Source organism: Euleptes europaea, chromosome 12 (assembly GCF_029931775.1).
Source record: "Euleptes europaea isolate rEulEur1 chromosome 12, rEulEur1.hap1, whole genome shotgun sequence".
Classification (NCBI taxonomy): Eukaryota; Metazoa; Chordata; class Lepidosauria; order Squamata; family Sphaerodactylidae; genus Euleptes; species Euleptes europaea.
The window spans coordinates 7,394,884-7,407,107 of record NC_079323.1 but is presented as its reverse complement, the minus strand read 5'-3'; the positions used below and the strand labels follow the sequence as shown (position 1 = coordinate 7,407,107).

At 44.0% G+C, this 12,224-nt stretch overlaps 1 protein-coding gene across 1 annotated transcript in view; it reads left to right on the top strand.

The window, feature by feature from the left end:
- LOC130485619 (taste receptor type 2 member 4-like) overlaps positions 1 to 11,947 on the top strand; it is a 61,387-nt gene extending 49,440 nt beyond the window's left edge. Inside the window, exon 3 of the mRNA XM_056858837.1 lies at positions 11,803 to 11,947. Coding sequence (XP_056714815.1) covers positions 11,803 to 11,947 — 145 coding nt within the window. The remainder of the gene's footprint in view (positions 1 to 11,802) is intronic.
- The last annotated feature ends 277 nt before the right edge of the window (positions 11,948 to 12,224 follow it).

The following is a 12,224-nucleotide window of genomic DNA, read 5'->3' as shown; positions in this document are numbered from 1 at the left end:
ATGCATATGTTTAGTCCCCTTAAATATTCTGAGCCACCAGATGTCAGTACAGTTTAAGTAATAGTAGAATGATGTGAAATGTGTTGAGAAGGGTGAAGGTGGGGGGGGGGCACCGAATTACAAATATTTCACAAAGTTAAGCAAGATACTAGTGTATCCAGAGTTCACAAGTTGCGTAAGGCAGGGACTGTGAGGATGTGTAGCAAAGCACTACAGTTTGAAGGTCTGAACACGATAAGCTTGACCAGGAGAAAGACGAAAAAGAGTTGGTTTTATACCCTGATTTTCTCTACCTTTAAGGACATTCAAACTGTCTTACAATCGCCTTTCCTTCCTCTCCCCACAGCAGACACCTTGTGAGGTAGGTGGGGCTGAGAGAATTCGGGGAGAGCTGTGACTGGCCCAAGGTCACCCAGCTGGCTTCATGTGGAGGAGCGGGGAAACCAACCCAGCTCTCCAGATTAGGGTCTGCCACTCATGTGGAGAAGTGGGGAATCAAACCCGGTTTTCCAGATTAGAGTCCACCGCTCATGTGGAGGAATAAGAAATCAAACGTAGTTCTCCAGATTAGAATCTACCCCTCTCAACCACTACACCATGCTGGTGTAGAAAAATAAAAGGTGGGTCCACTCTCCAGATATGTCTCCCATCCAAATACTTGCCAGGGTCAACCCTGCTTAGCTTCTAATATCTGACAAGATCAGGCTAGCCTGGGCCATCCAGGTCAGGGATAGAAATTTCAAATACCTTTATTGGCATAATACAATTTACAGTATATAAAAGGATAAAAGTTAAAGTAAAATAAAATTAATATAAATAATTCCTTAATGTTGTGATTCTACTTTCGACTAGATTCCCATGAGTTGACTGCTATTGTCAGAAATTTTGCCATGTTTTCAGTTATCTCGGGATCCTTATCAGCTAATAGTTTGTGAAGTATTTTCGTGTTATTTGAGGAAAAGTTTGAAACTATAGGTTTTATGAGGTTTCCTCTTGGGGAATTATAAAGATGGCAGTCCAAAAGAATATGCAACAGGGAGTCAGGACATCCTACGCCACATCTGCAGACTCTTTCAGCTTAAGGTGTTTTCAGGAATCTGCCACGAAGGATCGCCGAAGGCATCAGGGATACAAGTCAACAACTGAAACCATTTGACTAATGTATCAACAAATATAAAAAGAAAAAAATCACTCATCAATTACCTTTGAGTTCAATGCATTTGTTTCAGGTGCATAATTTTGTTTCTGGAGAATAAGTTGTGCTTTCTTCAGGGTTCTTAATTGACTGCCTAATGTGACCCCCGAGGGAATACCGTTCCATGACAACAGTTACATATCATGCAAAAGTCAAAAAGGGCAAGAGTCCAGTAGCACCTTAAAGACTAACAAAAATATTTTCTGGTAGGGTATGAGCTTTCGTGAGCCACAGCTCACTTCTTCAGATACAGCTAGAATGTGAATCACATCGGTCTTTAAGTAGAGGAACAGTATGTAAATGTGAATAGCAGGCTTGATTGGATTAGGTGTGATATGCAAAAGAGTCTGTGATGTCCAGGGGAGAGATGGGTGTTGAGAAATCAGCATTGGTAATGGGCCATGAATGCAAGGTCTTTATTCAGCCCAGGTAAATGCATTGACTTTAGTTTGAATATCAACTGTAATTCAGCAGTTTCTCTTTCCAATCTCCCTTTAAAATTCCTTTGTAAGAGAACTGCTACTCTTAAATCTGCAACAGAATGTCCTGGAAGGTTGAAATGTTCACCCACTGGTTTCTGAATATTGTGGTTTCTGATGTCAGACTTATGTCCATTTAATCTTTGTCTAAGAGACTGACCTGTTTGTCCAATGTAGATTGTGGAAGGGCATTGCTGGCATGTGATGGCATAAATCACATTAGAAGATGAGCAGGAATATGAACCTGAGATAGTATGGCTGACATTGGTGGGTCCAGAGATGGTGTTCCTAGAATCTATATGAGGGCAAAGTTGGCACCTTGGTTTGTTGCAGGCCTTGGTGCCAGAGTCCATGTTCTTGTTAAGTAGTTTATCATCATGGGTGAGAAGTTGTTTTAGGTTAGCCGGCTGTCTGTAAGCAAGAAAGGGACATCCCCCCAGTGCTTCAGCGAGGGAAGTGTCACAATCCAGCATTGGTTGTAGGTCCTTAATAATACGTTGGACTGGTTTTAATTGGGAGCTATAAGTAACAACCAGAGGTGTTCTGTTGTCATTCTCTCTGGGCTTATCTTGTAGTAAGTTGTGCCTGGGTATCATTCTGGCCTTCTCAATCATCTTTCGCACCATATCTGCAGGATATTGTAGTTGCAAAAATGTTTGCTGTAGGTCTCTCAAGTGTGTATCTCTGTCTGAAGGATTGGAGCAGATGCGACTATAGCGTAGGGCTTGGCTATAGACAATGGATTGTCTGATATGGTTGGGGTGGTGGCTGGACGCATGTAGATACGTTTGCCGATCTGTCGGTTTCCGGTACAATGTGGTGCTTGTGTGTCCCCCATGGATCCGTACTGTGGTGTCTAGGAAGTTGATTTCTTGTTCAGAATAATTCATAGTTAGATTGATGGTGGGGTGGAAGTCGTTGAAAGCCTGGTGAAATCTTTCAAGGGCTTCTTTGCCATGAGTCCAGACAAAGAAAATGTCATCAATGAACCTCAAGTAAAGGAGAGGTGCCAGTGGGTATGAGTTCAGAAAACGTTGTTCTAGATCTGCCATGAAAATGTTGGCATATTGTGGAGCCATGCGAGTGCCCATGGCAGTGCCATTGATTTGAAGGTATAAGTCCTTACCAAACCGGAAGTAGTTGTGAGTGAGAACAAATCTGCAGAGTTGTGTAGCCAGATCTGCAGTGTTGTTGTCAGGGATGGTATTTCTAATGGCTTGTAGCCCGTCGTCATGGGGGATGTTGGTGTATAGAGACTCCACATCCATGGTGACTAGAATGCTGTTTTCTGGGAGACAGTTGATGGACTGCAGTTTCCTTAGGAAGTCTGTGGTGTCTCGGACATAGCTGGGGGTATTAATGACATATGGTCTCAGAAGGGAGTCCATATATCCTGATACTCCTACGGTGATGGTTCCAATGCTTGAAACAATGGGGCGTCCAGGGTTGCCAGGTTTATGTATCTTAGGTAGGAGGTAGAAAGTGCCTGCTCGAGGTTCCTGAGGTGAATCCATATCAATTCGTTCCTGTATATGTTTTGGTAATTTCTTCATGATTTTGTTGAGTTCTCGCTGGTATTCCTGAGTGGGGTCTGTGGATAGCAGCCTGTAGAAACTGGTGTTTGAGAGCTGTCGTTCAGCTTCTTGTATATATTTAGTTTTGTCCATTATGACAATGGCTCCTCCCTTGTCAGCTTGTTTTATTATAATAGTTGGATTGTTTCTCAGGCTGCTTATGGCATTCTTCTCTGTACAGCTGAGATTGGATCTTGAGTGGTGTTTTCTGTTGATTATTTCAGTTTGGGCTCGGCGGCGAAAACATTCAATATACATGTCCAGTGTAGTGTTGCGGCCTTCAGGTGGAGTCCACATGGAGTTCTTCTTTTTATGGTGTTGGGTGGGAGCCAATTGATCATCCTTATATGGTTCAATGGTGGGAATGTGAGGAGGTTGTTCAGGAGTAGATTGTTGAAGCTGTGAGGTCTGTTCCTGTGTATTCTGTTCTGTATTGTGGTAGAAATATTCCTTCAAACGTAAACGGCGAAAAAATGCTTCCAGGTCTCCACAGAGTTGTACTGTCTCTGTGGACTTGGTGGGGCAGAAGGATAGTCCTCTTGAAAGGACAGATTCTTCTGCCAAGCTGAGGGTATGCTGGGAAAGGTTGACAATATTGTTTGTGGAGTTGTTGTGTCCAGAAGTATCTTGTAAAAGGTTGGAGAGTTTCTTATCTTTCTGTTTTTGTAGAGAAGTCAGTTGCAATTTGTAGGTGTCCCTTCTTCTGTTATGAAAGGATTCTGAAACTGTGAATTATATCATGCAAAGTTTATGATTGAGCATGTTCATGAGCTGAATGTCTCTGGGAGACCAGTTTCAGGAGAGTAGCCATGTTCGTTCATGGAGGATAGGACTGTCCATGTCTACTAGTCAAAATGGATACTAGTCATGATGCATACCTATTCTCTCCAGGATCAGAGGAGCAGGCCCATTATATGAGGTGCACTGGAACCCAGGCAGGATAATACTACTGCAGTCGTCTTGTTTGTAGGCTTCTTAGAGGCACCTGGTTGGCCTCTGTGTGAACAGACTGCTGGACTTGATGGCCCTTGGTCTGACCAGCATGGCTTTTCTTATGTTCTTATGTGGGGATGGCTGCAAACTTGGAAGGCTTTAAGAGGAGAGTGGACATGTTCATGGAAGACAGGGCTATCCATGGCTACTAGTCAAAATGAATATGCATACGTATTGTCTCCAGGATCAGAGGAGCATGCCCATTATATGAGGTGCTTAGGAACACAGGCAGGATAATGCTGCTGCAGTCATCTTGTTTGTGGGCTTCTTAGAGGCACCTGGTTGGCCACTGTGTGAACCGACTGCTGGACTTGATGCGCCTTGGCCTGATCTAGCATGGCTTTTCTTATGCTCTTATGTTCTTATGGTCTTCAGTAAAAGTGCTAGAGTCCAGTAGCAGATTAGAGACCAATAAGATTTTCGAGGTCTGTGTTTTGGAAAGTCAAAGCTTCTTTCATCAGATACGACTAAGGGACCTTTGGCTCTTGAAAGCTTGTATCCCCAAAATCTTGTTGGTCTCTAAGGTGCTACTGGACTTGAATCTAACTCTTCTACTGGGAAACCAGATGGTGAAAAAAATCTTTGCCCACCCACTTTGCTCTCCTGGATGTGAGGGTACCAGTACTCTTACACATGGCACCATATGAACTTCTGGTTAATCTGTCATTTTTAGATTAGAGATTTTAATGACCATTTATTGTGTGTTATGATGCTATTGTTTTAAATAGTAGTATTGCTACATTGGATGCTATTGTTTTAAATTGTAATGTCATTATTTCGATGTGAGCCATAGTGTTGCCAGGTCCCCCTTCGCCACCGGCTGTAGGTTTTTGGGGCGGAGACTGAGGAGGGTGGGGTTTGGGGAGGGGAGGGATTTCAATGCCATAGAGTCCAATTGCCAAAGCGGCCATTTTCTTCAGGTGATCTGATCTCTATCGACTGGAGGTCCGTTGTAATAGCAGGTGATCTCCAGCTGGTACCTGGAGGTTGGCAAACATAGTGAGCTACCCTGAGCCTGATTCCGGTTGGAGAGGGGGGGATAAAAATCCAATAAATAAATAAAACAAATACACAAACGGGGAAAAGAATTCGAACGTGGTGACAAATGCTATTCCTGATTGCTCCTATTCCGCCATACGCAGTGGGGTGAAGAATAAACCACAGGCCAAATTGGTGCTTAAAATTGGCAAGCGTCTTTAATGACAAGAGCTGAAATGCCAACTAGAACAGCTTGACATCTCTTTAACATGACAATCCCCCCCATCAAAGAGAGGTGAGAACAGGAGAGATAAGAGTTTAGCAGTGCAATCCTAAAGAGAGTTACTCCAATCTAAGCCCATTGCAATGGATGGGTTTAGACCGGAGTAACTCCCATTAAGGTTGCACTGTAAATGTTTTTGATGGCAGAGTGAGGAAGCTGGCAGTCCATGAGGGATGCAGGGCCAGAACCCCTGGCTTTGCCTCCTAGCACTGGTACCCAGAGGTTTACAGCTTTTGGATGTGGAAGTTCCCATTAGTCAGTATGGCTAGGAGCCTAGGGTTGCCTCTTCGCCACCAGCGGGAGGTTTTTGAGGTGGAGCCTGAGGAGGGTGGAGTTTGGGGAGGGGAGGGACTTCAGTGCCATGGAGTCCAATGGCCAAAGCGGCCATTTTCTCCAGGGGAACTGATCTCTGTCCCCTGGAGATCAGTTGTAATAGCAGATCTCCAGCTAGGACCTGGAGGTTGGCAACCTTAAATGGCCTCCCCTCCGTGAATCTGCCTGATCTCCTTTTAAAGGAGATTACTGGGTTTTGTGGCAGTGAATTCCTTACCTTCGACGATTCTAGAAGCCAGATTCAAGAGGTTACCAAGATCAGAATGGGGGTGTCCTTGTAAATTGGGTGAAGTTGAGTCTATTGCGTACGTATTCTTCAGATGCGCTTTCTATGACAAAGCAAGATTTAAGCTAATTTCCCCACTCCTTAATCTAACAAAGGACTGCTCTGAGGAAGGGAGGTTGAGGAATCTCCTATGGGAAGGATCAGCTCAGACAATGAAACAAGTAGCTAGATTTTGTGCTGCAATATACAAGATCCATCAGGCTTGGCAATCTAACCTAAAATGGGAAATGTTATATTAATCCGAGGTTTTTCGCTAATAGTAATTTGTGTAATTTATTTAAGAATTATATATCCCATAGTTTTAGAAACTGTATCTTTTAATTCTATCTTGTAATTTATAGGAATATTTTAATGGCTTTGCCGTATAAATAATAAATCTGAATCTGATGGCAGTGAATTCCACAATTTAAATCACTCATTGAGTGAAAGAAGTATTTCCTCTTGTCCATGCTGAGCCTCTTCCGACAAGGAGATTCATGTGCCTCCCTCTATCGGTTTCTTCTATCAGTGTTTTAGCCAGCTGTGCATTGGGACATACCTGGAGATTTGGGGATGGCGCCTGGGGAGGACAGGGACCTCAGCGGGGTACGATGCCCTAGAGTCCCCCCTCGAAAGCAGCCATTTTCTCCAGGAGAACCAATCTTGGTCATCTGGAGATCAGTTGTAACAGTGGAAGATCTCCAGGTGCCACGTGGAGGTTGGCAATCCTTGTGCGTGAAGACTTTTTTCTTTCTTTTGGCATACCCTCATAGCTATCCTTGGCTTCCTTCCCTGCTTTTGGTGTTGCATGTTTACATGTTTCTAATGAATTAGTTCATACATTTTTTAAAATGCTTTTTAAAATGTTTGAATGTTTTCAGGTTTGCTGCCTTGGGGACCCTAATTGGGTGGAAAGGGGGCATAAAGATGTTTTAAATATGTTAAATATGGATGAGAATTGGTCCAATATATAAGCATTTAGTAATGAAATATTAAGGTTATAATATAAGAACATGATATTTAGAGTTGCATTCGAGTTATAATTAAACAAATTAGAATGGCATTGAATATAAGGTTCCATAAATGATTATTTGATAAAATTGAGATAGACAATATTTTAGAACAAAAATTTAGAAATATATAACTTAAACGTATTAGAAGTAGTATTTGGTTTTAGACAGGAGGTGGGTTGCAAGGATTGCGTTGTATTTATCGCCCTCCCATTACCCTTTCCATTTCCCCCTTTTTTTGTGTGTATCCTAAAAATCAATTAAAAAAATTAAACAAAGATGTTTTAAATAAACACATAAAGGAATAACATAACTTATTTGGGGTGCCCCTAAGTGCTAGTTCTAGTATTATGAGAGAGGGATAAAATACTTATTTTATCTACTTTCTCCATCTTATGCATAATTTTGTACTCCTCTATCAAGTCACCCTCCCAGAAGAATTAAACAGGAATCCAGTAGCACCTTAACACCTAACAAAATTTACAAATGTTTTCATTTACAAATGTTTTCATGTTTGCAGCCTCGGAGACCCTATTGGGTGGAAAGGTAGCATAAAAATGCTTTAAATAAATACATAAATGAATAAAATAACTTACTTGGGGGTGCCCCTAAGTGCTAGTTCTAGTATTATGGGAGGGATAAAGCACTCATTTTATCCACTTTCTCCATCTTATGCATAATTTTGTACGCCTCTATCATGTCATCCTCCCAGAAGAATTAAATGGGAATCCAGTAGCACCTTAAAGCCTAACTGGGTTGGTTTCCCCACACCTCCACATGAAGCCTGCTCAGTGACCTTGGGCAAGTCACAGTTCTCTCTGAACTCTCTCAGCCCCACCTACCTCACAAGGTGACTGTTGTGGGGAGAGGAAGGGAAGGTGATTGTCTGCCAGTTTGAGACTCTTAAAGGTAAAGAAAATTGGGGTATAAAAACCAACTCTTCTTTTCAGCATGACCATATTTCTACTGCAACATCGATGAACCCTAATGGTGGATACCCTCTTAGTCTCTGACCTTGCGCACACGGAAAGAATATAATGGATTTTAATAAAACATGGAGTGATAAAAAAGGCAAAATTTATAGTTCTGTCTACTCTTCTGTTAATCCCTTGTTAGGGTGTATTAACTTGTAAGTGGTGTATGCTAGGAATTGGTTATTAAGGTTATACAAAATGGGTCAATATTTCATTAATTATTCAAGGTGTCATTTAGCAATATAATTATACAGAACTGCATTAGCCCAGTCCCCTATTCTGAGCAAGGTTAATCTGCTACGCAAGGATGTTGGGATGCATCCATGTTGCTAATATTATGCATACAAGCATACCTCAGAGATGTTGCGGGTTCGGTTCCGGACTACCTAAATAAAGCGAACATCGCAGTAAAGCGAGTCACGTGAATGTTTGGGTTTCCCAGTGCATATAAAAGTTATGTTTACACCATACTGTAGTCTATTAAGTGTGCAACAGGATTATGTCTTTAAAAATGTACTGTAACTAATAATAATGAAAAAGGTTGAAATATTGCAAGTGTTACCAAAATGTGGGGTTGCCATAAGCCTGTCTGCTTTCTTTAATTGTCCTAGTCACCATCTGCGAGAGCCAGCGTGGTGTAGTGGTTAAGAGCAGAGGACTCTATGAGGAAAGTCCTATGAGGAAAGGCTGAAGGAGCTGGGTATGTTTAGCCTGAAGAGGAGGAGACAGAGAGGGGACATGATAACCATCTTCAAGTACTTGAAGGGCTGTCATAGAGAGGATGGTGCCGAGTTGTTTTCTGTTGCCCCAGAAGGTCGGACCAGAACCAATGGGTTGAAATTAAATCGAAAGAGTTTCCGTCTAGACATTAGGGAGAATTTTCAAACACAGTAGTTCCTCAGTGGAACAGGCTTCCTCGGGAGGTGGTGAGCTCTCCTTCCCTGGAGGTTTTTAAGCAGAGGCTAGATGGCCATCTGTCAGCAGGGCTGATTCTATGACCTTGGGCAGATCATGAGAGGGAGGGCATCTTGGCCATCTGGGGATGGAGTAGGGGTCACTGGGGGTGTGGGGGAAAGGTAGTTGTGAAATTCCTGCCTTGTGCAGGGGGTTGGACTAGATGACCCTGGTGGTCCCTTCCAACTCTATGATTCTATGACTCCAATCTGGAGAACCAGGTTCAATTCGCCACTCCTCCACATGAGGCCTACTGCATGACCTTGGGCCAGTCACTGTTCTTTCAGAACTCTCAGCCCATGCAGAGGCAGGCAATGGCAAACCACATCTGAACATTTCGGCACCACCACCAATCACCATCCGCCAGAGTTTCCAAGCCCTTTCAGGCTTCTGCCACGGACAGATGAAAGCATCCTTGGCTGTATCCTAGAACTGCGCCGCTCTGAGCTAGTTTACAAATTTCATGGATCTTCCGCTGCATAATGTGCCATTGATTGGCCGCCTCCTAACTGTTCTTTTGTTAAGTTTAAGCAGACTGGAAATTGAGATCCCTGCGTAAATAGAAATTTTCAGATGCCATCATCAATTTCACGCTACAGATCTATATCCCACTCCAACATCCACGCTTTCTGCTAGAGACAATCCTTTCCCCCTACAAGATGATACATTTCTGAAAGCCATCTTTAAATCTGCCATGACGGCAATCTTTGAAAAATATATTATTTCTCGCTCGCCAAGGACTCGGATCCCAAGGTCGGTTTCTACCAGGCTAAGGCACTTCTGCTAACAGAAGGGCAATTCCACCCACACCCATGCTTTTCCTGAGTTCTGCTGTTGCCGAAGAGAAGAATTTGATTGAATTGGGGCAGAATGCCGGCACTGAATAGCCAGCATGGTGTAATGGTTAAGAGCGGTGGTTTGGAGCAGTGGATTCTGATCTGGAGAACCGGGTTTGATTCCTCACTCTTCCACATGAGTGGCAGAGGCTAATCTGGTGAACTGGGTTTGTTTATCCATTCTACACGTGAAGCCAACTGGGTGACCTTGGGCTAGTCACAGCTCTCTTAGAGCTCCCTCAGCCCCAGGGTGTCTGTTGTGGGGAGGGGAGGGGAAGGGAAGATGATTGTAAGCCGGTTTGAGTCTCCTTTAAGTAGTAGAGAAAGTTGGCATATAAAAACCAACTCTTCTTCTTCATCATCATCAAGCCCACAGAATAGTTAGAATGCTATGGAGAGAACCAGGGGACCTGGGTTCAGATTTGGCACAAAGGTCAAAACGAACAATTCCCTCTCAGCCTCATCTATCTCACAGGCTTGTTGTGAGGGAAAATGGGGTCAAGAGAACCATGCGTGCTTCGTGGGCTCAAAATGCACTAGAGAAATAAGGTTAATCAAATGCAGGCATAAAGTGTTTACGCTCAATATGTTTCTCACAAGGCAATCACGATGCTTGATGGGTTTCTTTGTCACAACCAGACCTTTCCAGGACGCATGACTGTTATTCACTCACCGCTAGAACTAAGCAAACTTCCAGAGCATTTCATACGGAGCTATCTGCTGTGATTAAAAGCAGAGAAGAAATTGGTTTATTCATTTATTTATTATTTTAGACTTCGGGAGGGGCCCTGGCTTAGTGGTAGAGCATCTGCTTGGCATGCAGAAGGTCCCAGGTTCAATCCCCGGCTTCTCCAGTTAAAAGGGACTAAGCAAGTAGGTGATGGGAAAGACCTCCGCCTGAGACCCTGGAGAGCCGCTGCCGATCTGAGTAGACAATACTGACTTTGATGGACCGAGGGTCTGATTCAGTATAAGGCAACTTCATGTGTTCATGTCTTCATGTGTATCCTGCTCTCCCTGGCCGAAGTCAGGCTCGGGGCGGGTAACAACATTAAAACTATAATACAAAAAAACCCACGATACATATACATTTAAAACCAATAAATATCAAACCGTATTAAACTGCATAAAACAATATTAAAACAACAGATGGTGCTTGATAGATTATAATAACAGAGAGTTCCCCCCCATAGTTAGTAGTAGTAGTAGTAGTAGAAGAAGAAGAAGAGTTGGTTTTTATATGCTGACTTTCTCTACCACTTAAGGGAGAATCAAACCAGCTTACAATAACCTTCCCCTCCCCACAACAGACACCCTGTGAGGAAGGTGGGGCTGAGAGAGTGTGACTAGCCCAAGGTCACCCAGCTGGCTTCATGTGGAGGAGTGAGGAAACAAATCCAGTTCACCAGATTAGCCTCCGCTGCCCATGTGAAGGAGGGGCAAATCAAACCCTGTTCTCCGGACCAGAGTCCATTGCTCCAAACCACTGCTGTTAACCACTACACCACACTGGTCGGCATATAATAACCAACTCTGTGATTAACTCTATGATAACCAACTTCTTCTAGATATTCCCTGCAGGTTAGGGTTGCCAGGTCCCTCTTTGCCACCGGTGGGATGTTTTTGGGGTGGCGCCTGAGGAGGGCGGGGTTTGGGTAGGAGAGGGACTTCAATGCCATAGAGTCCAATGGCCAAAGCAGTCATTTTCTCCAGGTGAACTGATCTTTATCGGCTGGAAATCAGTTGTAATAGCAGGAGCTCTCCTGCTAGTACCAGAGGTTGGCAACCCTACTGCAGGTATCGAGCTGACCCAGAAGACCATTTCTGTTCATGGCTAATAAGCCTCATACTAACGCGGAGTGCCCTTGCTCTTATTCTGTCATGGGCCGTTGCTGACGCGGATTCCAGACTTTGTTCCCCTTGCCCAGAACTACCCACAACCTGGTCCCCCGGCAGATTGGCAGGCGAATGGCAGGAGAGCCCCCGCCTCGGCAGCGCACGGCTCTGTTCGGTCCCGAAGACCTTCCGTCAACTGTCTCAGCTGTCACCCTGCCACGGCTGAGCCCGCCGTAATGCTGCTCAAACGCGCGGTCCTGATTAACACCTGGGCTGTCACGCTTCGGTACCTGGGAGGCAAGCGGCAGGCCTGCTCGGCAGCTGCAGAGGCTAAAAGGGAAGGGAAAGCACGGGGAGGAATTCCTGCCAGCTTTTTAAACTCCTGGATGCAAAAACAGACAGCATGCTTAGCGCCTATTCTTACCCCTCCCCTTCTCGGAGGCAGACGGTTGCAGATTATTGTACCGAGTCTTGTACAAATCACAGGCCAGAGAACGAATAGGGTTGCCAGGTC